Source organism: Pituophis catenifer, unplaced genomic scaffold, assembly GCF_029215685.1.
Source record: "Pituophis catenifer annectens isolate HBS135680 unplaced genomic scaffold, rPitCat1.0.hap2 SCAF_4, whole genome shotgun sequence".
NCBI lineage: Eukaryota > Metazoa > Chordata > Lepidosauria > Squamata > Colubridae > Pituophis > Pituophis catenifer.
In genome coordinates this window covers 94,862,856-94,877,459 of record NW_027256884.1, presented here as the reverse complement: position 1 = coordinate 94,877,459, position 14,604 = coordinate 94,862,856, and the positions used below count along the sequence as shown (strand labels likewise).

The following is a 14,604-nucleotide window of genomic DNA, read 5'->3' as shown; positions in this document are numbered from 1 at the left end:
TTAATGATTTTTTTAAAACAGAGGACAATAAACAATTATATTTGTGTCTAGATACAATTCTGGCCAATGTACATTTTTATATGTATAATTAATACTTATTAAATAACCCCTTACTTCCATAAGGGTTTGCTGGAAATTATACAACTTACAGAATTTAGTCTTATTTTACAAAACAGATATGTCTTGTGCTCCGTAACATTTTATTCAGAAAAAAAATGTCCCATTGTATCTGTCTGTAGCACATAACACAGTAAGTGTATTATAGGGTAGTGGAATAAATCTTTAATATCTGTGTTTATATGGTGGTCACTGTCTGTTCAAGATAGTGCCCTTTTTTTTAAAAAAAGAACAACCTATTCTTTATAAATGTGTTCCTGTTGTATAAAAGACATTAATTCTGATCTAACAAAATGTATGTCTCCAGTCTTAAGAAAAAATAGGAAATGGCTCTTCCATTTGGCATTATATTTCCTTGTCTATCCATTACATGCAGCTGTTAACCTTCCAAATTAATGACTTCCCTTGTAAGATGAGCTCAATGACATCCTTGTATTTAGTATCACTGAACAACAGAAGATGCTAACTTTTCTCTTTAGCTTCCTTGTTACCCTGGCAAATGAAGTGTTTGAATGAGAAGCTCTAAGAATTCATAAAAGTACCAAGAGTAGTTTATAGGATTATTTTTTGTTTTTTAAAGGCTCAGTAACATTCTGGGAGATTAAGATAATTTTCATTTTTCATTGCCAGTGGAACAGATACAGATAACTTATTTTTCATGAAACAAAAATTGGCTAAACAATTTTTAAACTTATAGCTGTAAAAAACTAGCTTTGCGATGGATTTTTTAAAAAGGGATCCAGGAAGACCTAATAAACTATTAAGCCAGCAAGCTTAACGTCTGTTATGTGCAAACTGATAGAAATAGTAATCAAAGAAAATGTAACTAAGCATGTAGACAAACACACCCTAAAATCAGCATGGACCCTGTCCAATCAACCTGCTTAAGAACATTTAGGTAGACTAAGGTTAGCTTTAGTATGATTCAGCAGGATTATTGATATTCTCCTACATTCATCAATACTGCTACAATATAAACTGAAACTTAACAGTATGGCATCCCCATGGAGTCCTAGGAACCCTTAAATTAAATATAGAATCAATGTGCTTTATATTATAGAAAATTGCTTATAAATCAGAGAAAGAGATAGAATAAACAGTTCTCATTGATAGGGCAGCTGTGGAAGTGTGTAAAACCCTGGTAGACAGCTGTGAGATATTGGCTTACCTCTTCTGCTTTGTATGAAGTTCTCTGTTCCCAAAACTTTTTCTTGTTTTATAGGAGGAGAATATGAAGATATGCTTGTGATGCCCCTATACCCTTTTTCTTGGAACATATGAAAGTAAAGAAAGGATTAAAGGAAGATTTAGCTATGAAAGAGAAAATTTTGTGACTCGTAATCAAGTTTAGAGTCAAAAGAAGAAAATTAGAAAAAAAAAGATAAAGCAATTCGGTGAAAAGTTAAGAAAGATGCTTCTTAGAAACTTAGCAGATTGAAATAAAAATATTTTATTCTTCCCATTAGAGTTGCACTATCAGCAAACTTATTGCAAAAATTATAGGAGTATTCAGAAAAAAAAGAAACCTTTAATCTTACTTGCCAGTGGAAGTTAAACCTACAAGGGTCTATTGACAGTGGAATAACACAAAATATCTGGCTTATATGAGAATATAGTTGATGAAATATCAAGATTTTATGGATTTGTAGTCTTTTTTTTTTCAAAACCAAAACCAAACATGTTTATGATAAATTTGTAAAGTAGTGTAACCTTAAAATTTAGTCTGCTTTGATTTGGGGTAAAATAAATCTACGTGACTATGGAAAAATGTTTTGCCATATTTGAGACCGGAGCTAATTGGCTTAGAATTTGTGTTATCTGATCAGGATAGGCTTCCTTCAGCTAAACTAGTTTTTTTCCCCAGCATGTCTGATCACTGAAACAGAATTTCCTGCCCCAAACCACTTATTGTTGAATGATCTGTCTTTCTCTGCTTATATACTGCCTTAAGGACTATTTATCTCTTTGTCTGTTACCTTTATGTCATCGCGAATAATACCTGTTTTCTTCACACTGGAAAGCATGATTGTCCAACCTTTTGGCTTGCCTGGGCCACATTGAGTGAAGAGGAATTGTCTTGGGCTGCATATAAAATATATAATTAATGCATATAAATAACAAACTTTCTTAATTTTGTAATATTTTTTTATTATAGTTGGATTGCATTACTTAGCTGTCCAGGACCACATGCAGCCAATGGGCCGCAGGTTGGACACATCTGCTGTAAAGCCTTTGCCTTGTTTTCCTTCTATCGTTAGGAAATTAACATGTTACCATTTCTGTTTCATCATAGCTAATGTATCATTGAACTTGAACACTTCATCTGGAACAAAACCCCAGAAATAATATGATAGCTCCTGGAGTATAATTACAAATCTAACTGTGACTTTGTTTCTGCTAATTAAGAATGCATACAGAGAATGGAAATTAATTAATAAAGTTTATACTGGGAACATATATGTTCTCAAATCTGAGTATGGCTTTGTTAAAGATACAAGTCATTGTACAGTAATGTTTTATCTTCATTAATGTAAAGATAAGTTTGAAGAATTTGGAACTAATAAAATCCCCATCATAAGGTTCTTCACTTATGTTGTGATTATGACTTCCACAATTTCTGTTCACCATGCTGAGAGTTGTGATCCCCTATACATCTGTAGGGAGCTAGGTTGCTGAAGATAGCCTTACATCACACAACATATAGTATGATTTATGGCAACTCTATTTATGTAACATTGTAACATAGAATTACCATATGTTCCAAACTACATGACAGTTTCTCTTTGGTTACCATAAAGGTCCATATCTTCTGAATATACCTAAGATTTTTTTTTTTATTATATGAGATTAATCTAATTTTTTCATATATGATGTTAAATATCAAAATATATTTTGACAAGTATCTAAAACAGGCTGACTAAAGCACCTTTTGGATATTCCCAGGTTGTTAAAATTATATTCAGAATATTGCGCTAATATTCAAAATTGCTACAGCCTACCAGCATGCAAAGCATTCTTTTGAAGCATTTAGCTCATTCCTTCAGTTTCACCTCTTTGCCCTTTAGAATCACTAACTACTGCTTGGGTTTGAAGGTAATTCTGTTGTTTATTTTTCTGGCTCAAACTCCAGGAAAAAATAAAGCTTGATGCTGAGAGGGAAAAACTAGAAAAGCTTCAGGAGCTTTACTCCGAGCAGAAGACTCAGCTTGATAATTGCCCCGAGTCCATGAGGGAACAATTACAGCAGCAGCTTAACAGGGTCAGTAGCATGGATGTGGTGTTTCTTTAGTGATTGTAATTAGATCAAGCCCAAAGATTTCTAACCAATTCTTTTTCATGGCTTCAGTGCTGATTTTCTATATTGCTGTTAAGAACGTAAGTGCATGGTGACAACTAAACAGAATGTCAAAAGCTGGATTAACAATGGATGTGCACTACATGCTTCAAAAGTTATCAGTCATCTAAGGCTTAGCACTCTCTGGCATTGAACACTAAAGATGTGTCTGACTGAGTATGAGTGGAATTTTGATGTTTAATCAGATTAGGAATCTATAAGACTTATCTGTCTAAATGAGGAAAGAATTCTCAATTAGGCATGAAGGATTACTCTCATTGCAGCATTATAAATCTTAATTATGCATACTCATTTTGAAAATGAAGACATGTATGAATTAAGTCCTTCCCCCAAGTTATTCTTTTCTATTAAGATTGTATTTTCATCATTCCATATAATTCGATGACTGCTTTGTTTTAATTTTACAACCGTTGTGAATATAAATTTGTAACAATAAAAAAGAAACATAGGAAATAGTGGGAGGTTTGGGAATATGAAAATATAATCCACACTAGAACCATCAAACATTTCCAGATCAGATTATTCTGAGAGCAAAATTCATTTTTTTTCTTTCATGAAAAAGAAAAAAATGTAAAATGAAATCCGGTTAAAAAAAGAAAGAAATCTGAGGGATGTACCTGACATCAAGCAGCCTAGAACTGTTTATTCATGATCCAAGCCGCAATAATGCCCGTTCTAAACTGCAACAATTCTTCACATTGGCACCCCCTTTAATTTAATTTTAAGGTTTGTTTTCTTTTCTGAAGTGCATATTTAGCACTCACCTCTGTTCATGATGACTAGGCTAAAATAAAACAACGGATATGTTGTTATTAATTTGAGGATGTACATGATAATTTTAATTTCAAGTCAACAGATATTTTAAAAAACATGCTTAAATAGACTTAGACTGCAGTTGAACTCTTTAGGATTTAATTTTTGTTTTGAATTATGCTTTATGTCATTCTGTTCCTTTTCGTAAGAAATAGAATGCCTTTAAAACTGATATGTTTATGTTTTCATATTGAAGGATGCAGACTTGTTGGAGGTAGAAAGCAAACATTTTGAAGATTTGGAATTTCAGCAGCTTGAAAATGAAAGCAGATTAGATGAAGAAAAGGAGAATTTAACACAACAGCTTTTGCGTGAAGTTGCTGAATATCAGCGTAGCATTGTCAGTAGAAAGGTAATTTTTTTAAAAAATGGATTAGATCGTTATCTTTGAATAATTTAGTTCAGTGCTAACTGATTGCAGTTGTTAATCTAGCCAACAAGCAGCAATTTATTAACAATTCAGTTAATTGTTAATTTGCCCACTAAGATTTAGTAATTACTTAACATAGGAAAAATAATCTAAAGTATTATATTTCCTTTTCTTTGTTTCTTAACAAGAAAGGTGTTTTTTAATTTTTAAGAGAGATGATATCTTTCCCAGAAATGTATTTGTGTTTGTACATGTGTTCCATAACTTTCATATAGTCATATCCTCTCATAATTCTTCTCTTTCTGCTTACTCTTCTATTTTGGAGTAGTAGTAGTAGTAATAGTAGTAGTATTGATAGTGCCAGCTATTAGTGCTGCTGGAATATGCTTGCAAGCATATTCCAGCTGTGATTGAAGTCCAATCACAGGACTTCTACCAATACAAAGAAGAAAAAACTTGTGAAATGTTACTGGTGTACAACTTCTTCTACAGTTTTCTCTGTAAATTTGACTTTCAAATGGGTAGGAACTGTGTGAACAATATTCTAAAGCTCATATTAAGTATGTATTAACATTATCTTTATGATAGGAAAAGGTTTCTGCTCTCAAAAAACAAGCCAATCACATTGTACAACAAGCACAAAGAGAACAAGATCATTTTGTGAAAGAAAAAAACAATTTACTAATGATGTTGCAGAGGGTAAGCAATTCTTCCTTGTTCTTCCAAGAACTTAATTAAATGTTAAATTACAAATAGTATGTGGCTCAACTTCAAATATGTAAACACGTGTTAATATTATACCATGTATCATGGAGAGGTTTGTAATATATAAAGTCCAATGAAGAAGTGAATAATGTATATAGTGAAGCCAACTGGAGCTGTGTTTTCCATAATAGTGGAATGTATATGAATCTTTACATTAACATGCAGTGGGTTTGTTAACTTTTCCCCAGCCGGTTTATCAGAAAAAGTACAAGTGTATTTTGTATATCATCAAGTGTTTGCTGAGGGAAATTTTGGTATTAAAACCAATCCAGCAAACAAATTGAGAAGGATATCTGTATTGTTTATACTGTGAAGATAGAAACAAAAATTTTAAAAATGCATTTATCAACAATCTTAAAGTTGAAACATCTTAAATGTTTTTACAAATCTAGTTACTTTTGAAAGAAAAGAAATATAACTTAAATATTTGTATAACATCTGTCTCAAATGTAACTCATTTTCTACAGGAGAAAGAAAATCTTTGCAATCTAGAAAAGAAGTATTCTTCATTATCCGGAGGCAAAGGATTTCCTCTGAGTCCCAGCAGTCTAAAAGAGGTAGTGTGAGATTTGGGAGAAAGGGTTTGAAACAATATGGTAACTGCCTTATTTTTCATATTATTGCAACCATTTCATAAAGTTCAATGAAAAATGACTTGTACTTCCCTACTTCTTTAAAAGGGCTCATTAATTTTAATTGCTAATATTTTGAAGGTGGTCAGTTATTCTAAGGAGGATTTTTCTAATAAAATGTGACATAGACATGTGCACTAAAAGGAAATATGTATTGTTTTGAACCACAAACAAACCATTACATTCCATATGTTCTGCCTAAGCTTTTGGATCAAGGATGGTTGGGCAAGTTCTTTGGGTTTGAATGAAACAAAATCAAGAGGAATCACAGATTATTTTAACAGGGCATACAGTATAAGGCTGTAAGTGGTGCTGAAATAATTGGCATTCCAAATGGTCTTCAATTTCCTTAGATTTCATGTCCTTTTTTTCATCTTACTCCATTTGCATGCATATTTCAGTGATCATTTTTTGATTATGCAGACATTTATTTCAGTGTTAGTAGAGTTATTCCAAATGTGACATATTAGAAAGAAAGAACGGAAAATCAGATTCTTTGAGTGCATCCTTTCAGTTCTTGCTTATGCCTAAAACTTTTCTGCTACTATTGCTGCTGCTCTAACAACTTACTTATTTTTACTGAGAATTGCAGCTGTTATAATCCTTGTAGTTCAAAAGAAAGTATTAGCGTATTCTGCAAAACATTTGATTTCAAACATCCCTAAATTATTAATGGTTCATGAATTTTTTTTGATGGAATTGAAAAAGTAAGTTTCTGTCATATTTTTGTTTCATCTAATTACAATATTGATTAGGGAGCTTCATATTTTAAAAGACTTTTAAGTGTTTGCTTGCTTAAAAAAACAGCTTAATTCCCATTCTTTATTGGGATCATGCTTGAAAATTCAAAGAGTCAAATTTTCAGAGTGCTACATAGTAAAACAATTTTTTCTAGAATATGGTAGTGTTTTAAACAGTTACTATATTAACGTGAGTTAATGAAAATTGTAGTAAATTTAAAGCATGGAGGGTTCAGCATAGATGATTGAAAAAGTATGTCGAGAAAATAGTTTTCTAATATCACAGCATTGGCTGTATCACTCTAAACTAACTTTCACAGAGAATTTCAAAATTTAATATTCTTGCATGCCTTTTGACTTTTGCTTTTGTATGTTTAACCTCTGAATTCCTCCTTTTAGGATTTTATGAATGTAAATGACATTAGTGACCTGCATGGCAATTCCACGAATATCTCCCCTTCCACTCAGGCCCCCTCTGCTGCTGATGCTGTTCCCACTGAACCTTCCACAGCTGGCCTGATAAGCCAGTCACAAAATAAAGAGGTTTGTTGGAGAGACATTTCCCATGTGTAAACATGCTTTCAAATTTTGTTCCCTTGGTGTTCACAGGTTGTGGTAAACCTTTTTATTAAATTAAAAAGTTGGTAGGGAGCTGAGTTAATTTTTCCCCAATGGGTCTCTTTCAGGAACAGATGTTGTGTGTATGTCTATTTGTCTTGGGGATATCTTGTATCTTCCTTCTTATGTTCTTTTCCAGAGTGCTGATAAATTAACTGGGACTTTATTATAATCTCATTGAACACCTTATGTTTACACCATTCCCATTTTGATTTCCAGGAAAAACAGCAAAGCAAGGTCAATTTTCCCCTAGTAGGATATGACAAATCTAATATCAAAATATTAGGTGCAGTGGAGAAAAATACCATTTGTTTATTTGTTTTTTCCCCCTGTAAATTGTTAATAACACTTCATGCATCTGAATAAGTGAACTCTGGCTTTAAAAAGCTTTTCCCATAATAAACTTCTTTGTAGTATTTGCATCTTGTATGTATTTTTAAAACTCTCATTCCATTTCTTTTTTTTTTTTCTATAAAGCTAAGATCACCTTTCTGTTATGGATCTGTGATTCCTCACTCTCTCTCTCCTCGCCCTCTTGCACAACTCTCACCAGCCGACTGGCCTGAGGTCAGGGCTGCCAATGTAGAATCTTTTCTTTTACCTGATACACCACCTCCTCTACCAGCTAAGAAAAACCGAAGGGAACCCCAGGTAACATGCCAGAAGGCAGGCTGACTTGGTAATGATATGATTATCGTTGCATGCCCCAGTTTGAAAAAGTGCATGGAAAACAGCCATTAGTAAGCTCTTCAGAACCCTAAAGGTCTGAATGTATGGTCCAATGCTCTTTCCTTTAAAAGTGACTGATGGAATTCTAGCATTTATAAAGGAGTTTGCACACAGCGTTCTATGTACATTAGTTGAAAAAATTTGCATATGCATCTTGTTAAGGACCACCCACTTAAACATCTTCTTACGCATGCACAATTTCTTTATTAAAGCCAATGTCTTTACTCTTAATAGTTTTATTTCACACTGACATATTAAGACCAGTGTCTTTACTTAACAGTTTTATGTCACACTAACATATACAATGCTGATTACTAATATTACAATCTTTTTCTGTAAAAGTAGGAGTTGAAATCATGAGTTGAACATAACTGTTAAAATTTATCTTCATTAAAACTTTGAATGGTTATTTTCTCATTCTGATATCAGCATAGTAAATAATTACATCTGGTGTGAAACATTAAGAATGCTTCAAAAATAATTCTGAAGGCACATTCACCGTTTACAAACAAAGCACTCTGAAATCTGTTGTCTGAGATTATATTTCAGTGAAGAATACACTCATGGGATCTCCTGTATCTGTAGCCACAAGTCGTCTTTGAGCAGATCCTGAGTTCCATAAAAGTTACATTTTTATTACATGGTAAACTTTGCTGGTGTCCCTGTGTGTTACTGTGAAGAAATCAATTTTTTACTGCATTCTTTAATTTCTTCTGGAGAGAACAGCTCAGAACCCTTATTCTTTACAGTATGGCAAGACAAGTTAAACAACTCTACAATAACTAATTAGTTTTACCGTTATATGGAAGAAATCAGGTATTACAAATTGGTACATTGATTGGGTAAGTTGTAAAATAGGTTAACAGGACTTAGATTAATCCAATGAGAAATGATCATTTAGCATGCAGTTGGCAATAATACATTTCATTAACATTAAACTAACCTTCAGAAACATCAACCATGTGAAATCTTCCTTTCTTATTAGTAAGTGACCACTTTTATTATACTTTGCATTTAAAAAAAAACTAGAGCAAATAAAATCACCAATAAAAGATCAGTGTAACCTTTTTGTCTTTTTGTTCAAATGTTGTATATCAAACTGTATTATATGGGCCACTGTTCTAGCTCAAAAATATTTTTTGTACTTAAAATCACAGTGAAAATATACTATTCTCTTTGCTTATATTCAGCTATTAAATAGAACAGAGAATTTATGACAGGTATAACCACAAAACACTTAAATTTATCCCTTTAATATAAGGATATATTGCTGCAATACGTTTACATTAAAAATTACTTTTCTTGTGGAAATCATTCATGTAACGGTAAATGATTTATAGAGCTACTTTATCAGTATTTTAATTTTTGTGACTCTGGAGATGTCTTGACTTTTTACTTGAGTTCAATCTGTGGCAATTTTCAGTTCAGTTTTAAAATTAAATCATGACTTTTCAGAAACATTAACATTCATAGAATGTTATCACACTAGAATTTTACACAGTATTTTTATTTTAAGCATTTCCGAAATTTGGAAGAGAGAAAGAAGCAGCACAAAGAAGGCCTGTACATGAGTGATACTTTGCCTCGTAAGAAAACAGCTCCTCCCATATCACCTCATTTTAGTAGTTCTACTCTTGGACGAAGCGTTAAGGTAAGGAACTGTACAGCTCAAAGAATTTCTTTGAATTTTGAGTTAACCGAGTTCCATTGTTTTCAGTAGAATCTTAGTCAGCTTGAATTTCACATTGCTGATTTACAACGTAAATCCTTGTAAATTTAGTCAGAGTAATTTTCTCTACTTTGTAATCATTGTGCTTAAAATTACATTATCAATATTTACACAATATGATAATATAAAATTTTATTACTTTAATGTGCAAATAAAAGTTTTTGCTAGCAGACGTGAGACATAATTTCCCTGTAATTTCCCACCTGTGAGAGAAACTGGTTGATTTTAGGCAGCCAAGCTGTTTCATGGCTGGACTAAATTTGACTTTAGAGCTCCTTGTTAAAGGATCAGTCAGATAATCATGATGTATTGCATGGTAAAATTCAAAATACTTTATATTCATATAGTCCCTGCAGGGTCTGATTTTGTTTTGGACTCCATCTTCCGTAAACAAGGTGAATTACCATATTTTTCAGAGTATAAGAGTATAACTTTTTTCCCTCCTAAAAGAGGCTGAAAATTTGGGTGCGTCTTATACTCCAAATATAGCTTTTTCGAAGCTTTTTTTCAGCCCTAACGAAGGGCTAGCGAGTGAAGCGATCTCCGTGCTTTCCCTGATCTCTCCGACTCTCAGCTATGCTTTAGAAGCTTTTTTCATTGAAGCGATCTTGCTTTGTCTTCCAACTCTCACCTTTGAAGTTTTTTTTCAGCCCTAATGAGATGCTAGCAAGTGAAGGCTCGCCTGTGCTTTGCCTGCTTTTCTCATTGCTTCTCTCTCCAAAGATCAGTTGTGCTTTAGAAGCTGTTTTTTATCCCCAAGCAAGGGATAAAAAGCAGCAAAGTAATGTGCTGAAGCTGACCAGACTAAGGATGCTAGCCAGATGAATACCGCCCCAAAAACTAAGCTGCATCTTATATTCCGGTGCGTCTTATACTCTGAAATATATGGTAATTTTAAAAGAAACACTCTGAGTGTATGCTGAGCATAAACTAGAGTTAATGCCATCAGATACTTCCTTTGAATTTATCCTGGATTCTAACCTCTAGGACATGCACAGATTATGCTTTAAACTGGATTGCCTTAAGATACTTTAAATTAAAAGCAATTTTTCAGTTACACATAAAGTTCATTTGAAAAAATTAGATATAAAAAGTAGTAGCTCTAAATAGTGCTTTTTTTTTTTTTTTTTGGCAGGGACACTTGCCACTTGGACAAAGCAGTAGCTGTGGCAGCATACTTCCTCATTGTTCAGGATCTATGACCAAAGATTTGGAGACAAGGAAAACACATAAAGGTAAAGATACTTAGAATTATTCCATATATTTACATGTAATAATGTCCTAATATAAATCCTATTAAGTACATATTTCCTTTAATTGAATAAACACACCATAAATTAATTCAACTTCATTCAGCTTTGGCTGTTTTAAATGAACTCTTAAATTTTCTCATGCAAAACTTGAAGCATCCTTATTTGTATACTTCATTGTTGCACATTGTCTATGTTGAATTGACGAAATCTTGACTCAACTCAGTATGCATTCGTTTTCAGATTGATCATAAACAGAATAGTTTTTTCTTGAAAGTAAAGTCCTTCAGCTGTTTTTGATGCTTTGTTTATTATTTGTATAGTGCCTGAGAATTACTACCATGCTAAATCTCATTTGCATTGTTGAAAATCAAGGGCACATTCCCACCTTTGCATGCACGCGTGCACACACACACACACACACACACACACACACACACGTATTCTATACCTATATAGAGTAAAATACACTGGGAATATACTTATAGATGCTCATATTCAGTCTTCCTACACTTGGAGCCTTTAGATATCAGATGAAAGCTAGAAGGTCCTTCCCAAGACATGCCTAATTTTATTAGGCCTGCTGAGTGAGCATTTGGTATCTAGCCAAATCTGTGACTACCCTGCTGGATTAGAAGTCATATATAGGAAGGGATGTACACTGTCATTTTAAAATATTTCTAATATTTAAGACAAAGTACAAAATTTGATTAAATTAATTAATTAATTGAAAGTATAACAGTATAACTCTTACACTTATTAATGTTCGTAACAGAAACAGAAAATATATAGACAAACAAAAATATACTTTCAGCTGCCTTCTCTGATTATAAAATTAGATAGTACAGCCCTAAAATTACTTAATTAAAAGTAATAGCCACTAAATTCAAAACGATTTGTGCACTTATCTTACCTATTTAAAATACAGGCAGTCCTCAACTTACAACAGTTCATTTGGTGACAGAGTTCTGACAGCACTGACTGTTTTTCACATGATGGTTGCAGCATCCCCATGGTCACATGATCCAAATTCAGACGCTTGACTACTGGTTCATATTTATGATGGTGGCAGTGTCCCAGGGTCACGGGGTCACCTTTTGTGACTTCCTGACAAGCAAAATCAATGAGGAAGCCAATTTATTTAACAGCCGTGTTACTAACTTAATGACTGCAGTGATTAACTCAACAATTGTGGCAAGAAAGGTTGTAAAATGGGACAGAACTCTGTCTCACTTAGCAATAGAAATTTTGGGCTCAGTTGTGATCGTAAGTCAAGGACTAATTGTAGTTGATTTTTTTCTTTTTTAATTTATTATGCGTACTTTTTTTCCCAGTTCATTTTTCTACAATTTCATTTCTTTCTACATTTGTTTGATTTGTGCATCTCAGTAAGAATATTTGGTTTTAAAGATTTAATATTTTAAAATATATTTTTTCCTTTCCACTGCTTGTGTCATTAAAATCAGATAAAAGCAAAAAAGGTATGAAAAACATTTTTCTGTGGTGTTATATGCTTGATTTTACATTACTAATGGCAGAGGGGACACCGTCAAGTTGTTCAGAATCAGTGTGTGTGTAAACTTTGAATTTCCTATTTCACTCAAAAACGTAAGAAAGGTATTAGGATTTAAACAATCTCATGTTTAAATCATACATACTCTCTCATATAATTAAAAATGGCATCCGATGGAAAATAAAACTGTGCCCACTGGTTTTTGTCCCCAAATCTATGGACGCAGAGAGGGATACTGCAGTGGGGGAGCCTGTTGAGATTGATACCACCAGGATTCAAATGACAGTATTTATTCAGTAAATTCATATTCTTGATACGTTTGAAGATAATGAATCCAATATTGAGCTAGATCAGTTGAAACATCCTGCTCTTTTCTGCCCCTATTTATTAATCACATGGGCATAATGTAAAGACAGCATACAAACAAACACTTCAGGTTTATGTCAATTAATCTAGCTTGGATTTGCAAATAGAACAAGCCCGGTTCACACATTGCAGCTAGGTCTTGCAAAATATGTTGACAAATCTAAACAATTGTGGCTTTGTTACTGCAATTGATATCACAAAAATATTGACAATATTTATTTTCATGAAAATGCTGACACTGATTAACGAAGTCAACATTTGCTTAATTTTGAAGAGAAGATATAAATATATAATATGCACACAATTGGAAATATAGCCTGGTATAGAATAAAAGTAGCATTGTTATAAATTTGTAGTGAGCTATTTGTCCATATATGTATGTATAGATCTGTGTATGTTAATTATTTAGAAATTTGGTTCTCTTCCAACTCTTTTTTCTGAAAATCACTGTTATTTGCAGAAGACAAAATGTTTGGCTGTCTAAATAAAAGGAAGAAAGTTATCTTATGAGTTCTGTTAAAGCAGTGGTTCTCAACCTTCCTAATGCCGCGACCCTTTAATACAGTTCCTCATGTTGTGACCCCCAACCATAAAATTATTCCTAAAATCATTGAAAATATGTGTTTTCTGATGGTCTTAGGCGACCCCTGTGAAAGGGTCGTTTGACCCTCAAAGGCATCACGACCCACAGGTTGAGAACCACTGCTCTTTCACCCCTCTGCTGCGGCTCCCTGTTACTCAAAATATGCATCACAACTGCCAATGTGCGACACCCACCGGCATGCGATTTATTGAGCTTTTCAAACCCCGGTAGGCCAACCACGGATAAATCCAAGGGGGGAAAAAATTCATTCAACTACATATGCTAGTTTTGTGGCCGCTCAAGAAATAGTCAGGCACGGAAAGGGTTTTGTGGCTCCCAGTGTTTTCTTTTCTGTGGGAAATGGGTCCAAATGGGTCTTTGAGTGTTTAAGGTTGCAGACCCCTAGACTAAGGCAACCATACATGTGGAAGAACTAGCTGAGGTGTCAACTACTGATTTTCTGGATTGGCAAAACTATTTAAAATTATTTCTATTAGCATATTGAAAGCATCTCTGATCCACCATAAACAAAAACGGACTCTTGACTGTGTTCTTTGGTGTGGTTTACACTTTTGTGTGATTTCAACTCTGTTCTGTTATAATGCTAATAACAACAATATAACAGGTTTCTATTTTAATTTCAATATGTTTCTGACAACTGTTTTTCTGCTTATTATTTATGCTACTGTCAATTAACTCGGCTTGGGTTGGGGTTTTTGTTTTTTTTTGCAACAATTTTGTGCAGTGCTTTGAATTAATGATATGTTGAATTGAGACATTAATTTGAGTTTTTCATCGTCATGCCAATATTAAAAGTCACTTTTTCTTTTTAGCAAATCTATTCATATTTTTAGCAGGACATAATATATGGATATTTATCTTACCTAGAATCGCAGAGTAAATAAAAATTAAAAGTGTGGATTTCATCTGGTTTATCAAACTCTAAAATAATTTTGCCTACCAAAATATATTCTCCCAGCAAATTTAGTAGTCTCCTGAATTAGATATGCCACTACTTACTAAA

The 14,604-nt window shown here is 33.2% G+C and overlaps 1 protein-coding gene across 1 annotated transcript in view; it reads left to right on the top strand.

The window, feature by feature from the left end:
- The window catches only part of PHLDB2 (pleckstrin homology like domain family B member 2), a 48,049-nt gene that overhangs the window by 23,130 nt on the left and 10,315 nt on the right, over positions 1–14,604 (top strand). The window contains exons 6-12 of the mRNA XM_070943757.1: positions 3,248–3,376; positions 4,482–4,637; positions 5,244–5,354; positions 5,888–5,977; positions 7,192–7,335; positions 9,656–9,790; positions 11,004–11,103. Coding sequence (XP_070799858.1) covers positions 3,248–3,376; positions 4,482–4,637; positions 5,244–5,354; positions 5,888–5,977; positions 7,192–7,335; positions 9,656–9,790; positions 11,004–11,103 — 865 coding nt within the window. The remainder of the gene's footprint in view (positions 1–3,247; positions 3,377–4,481; positions 4,638–5,243; positions 5,355–5,887; positions 5,978–7,191; positions 7,336–9,655; positions 9,791–11,003; positions 11,104–14,604) is intronic.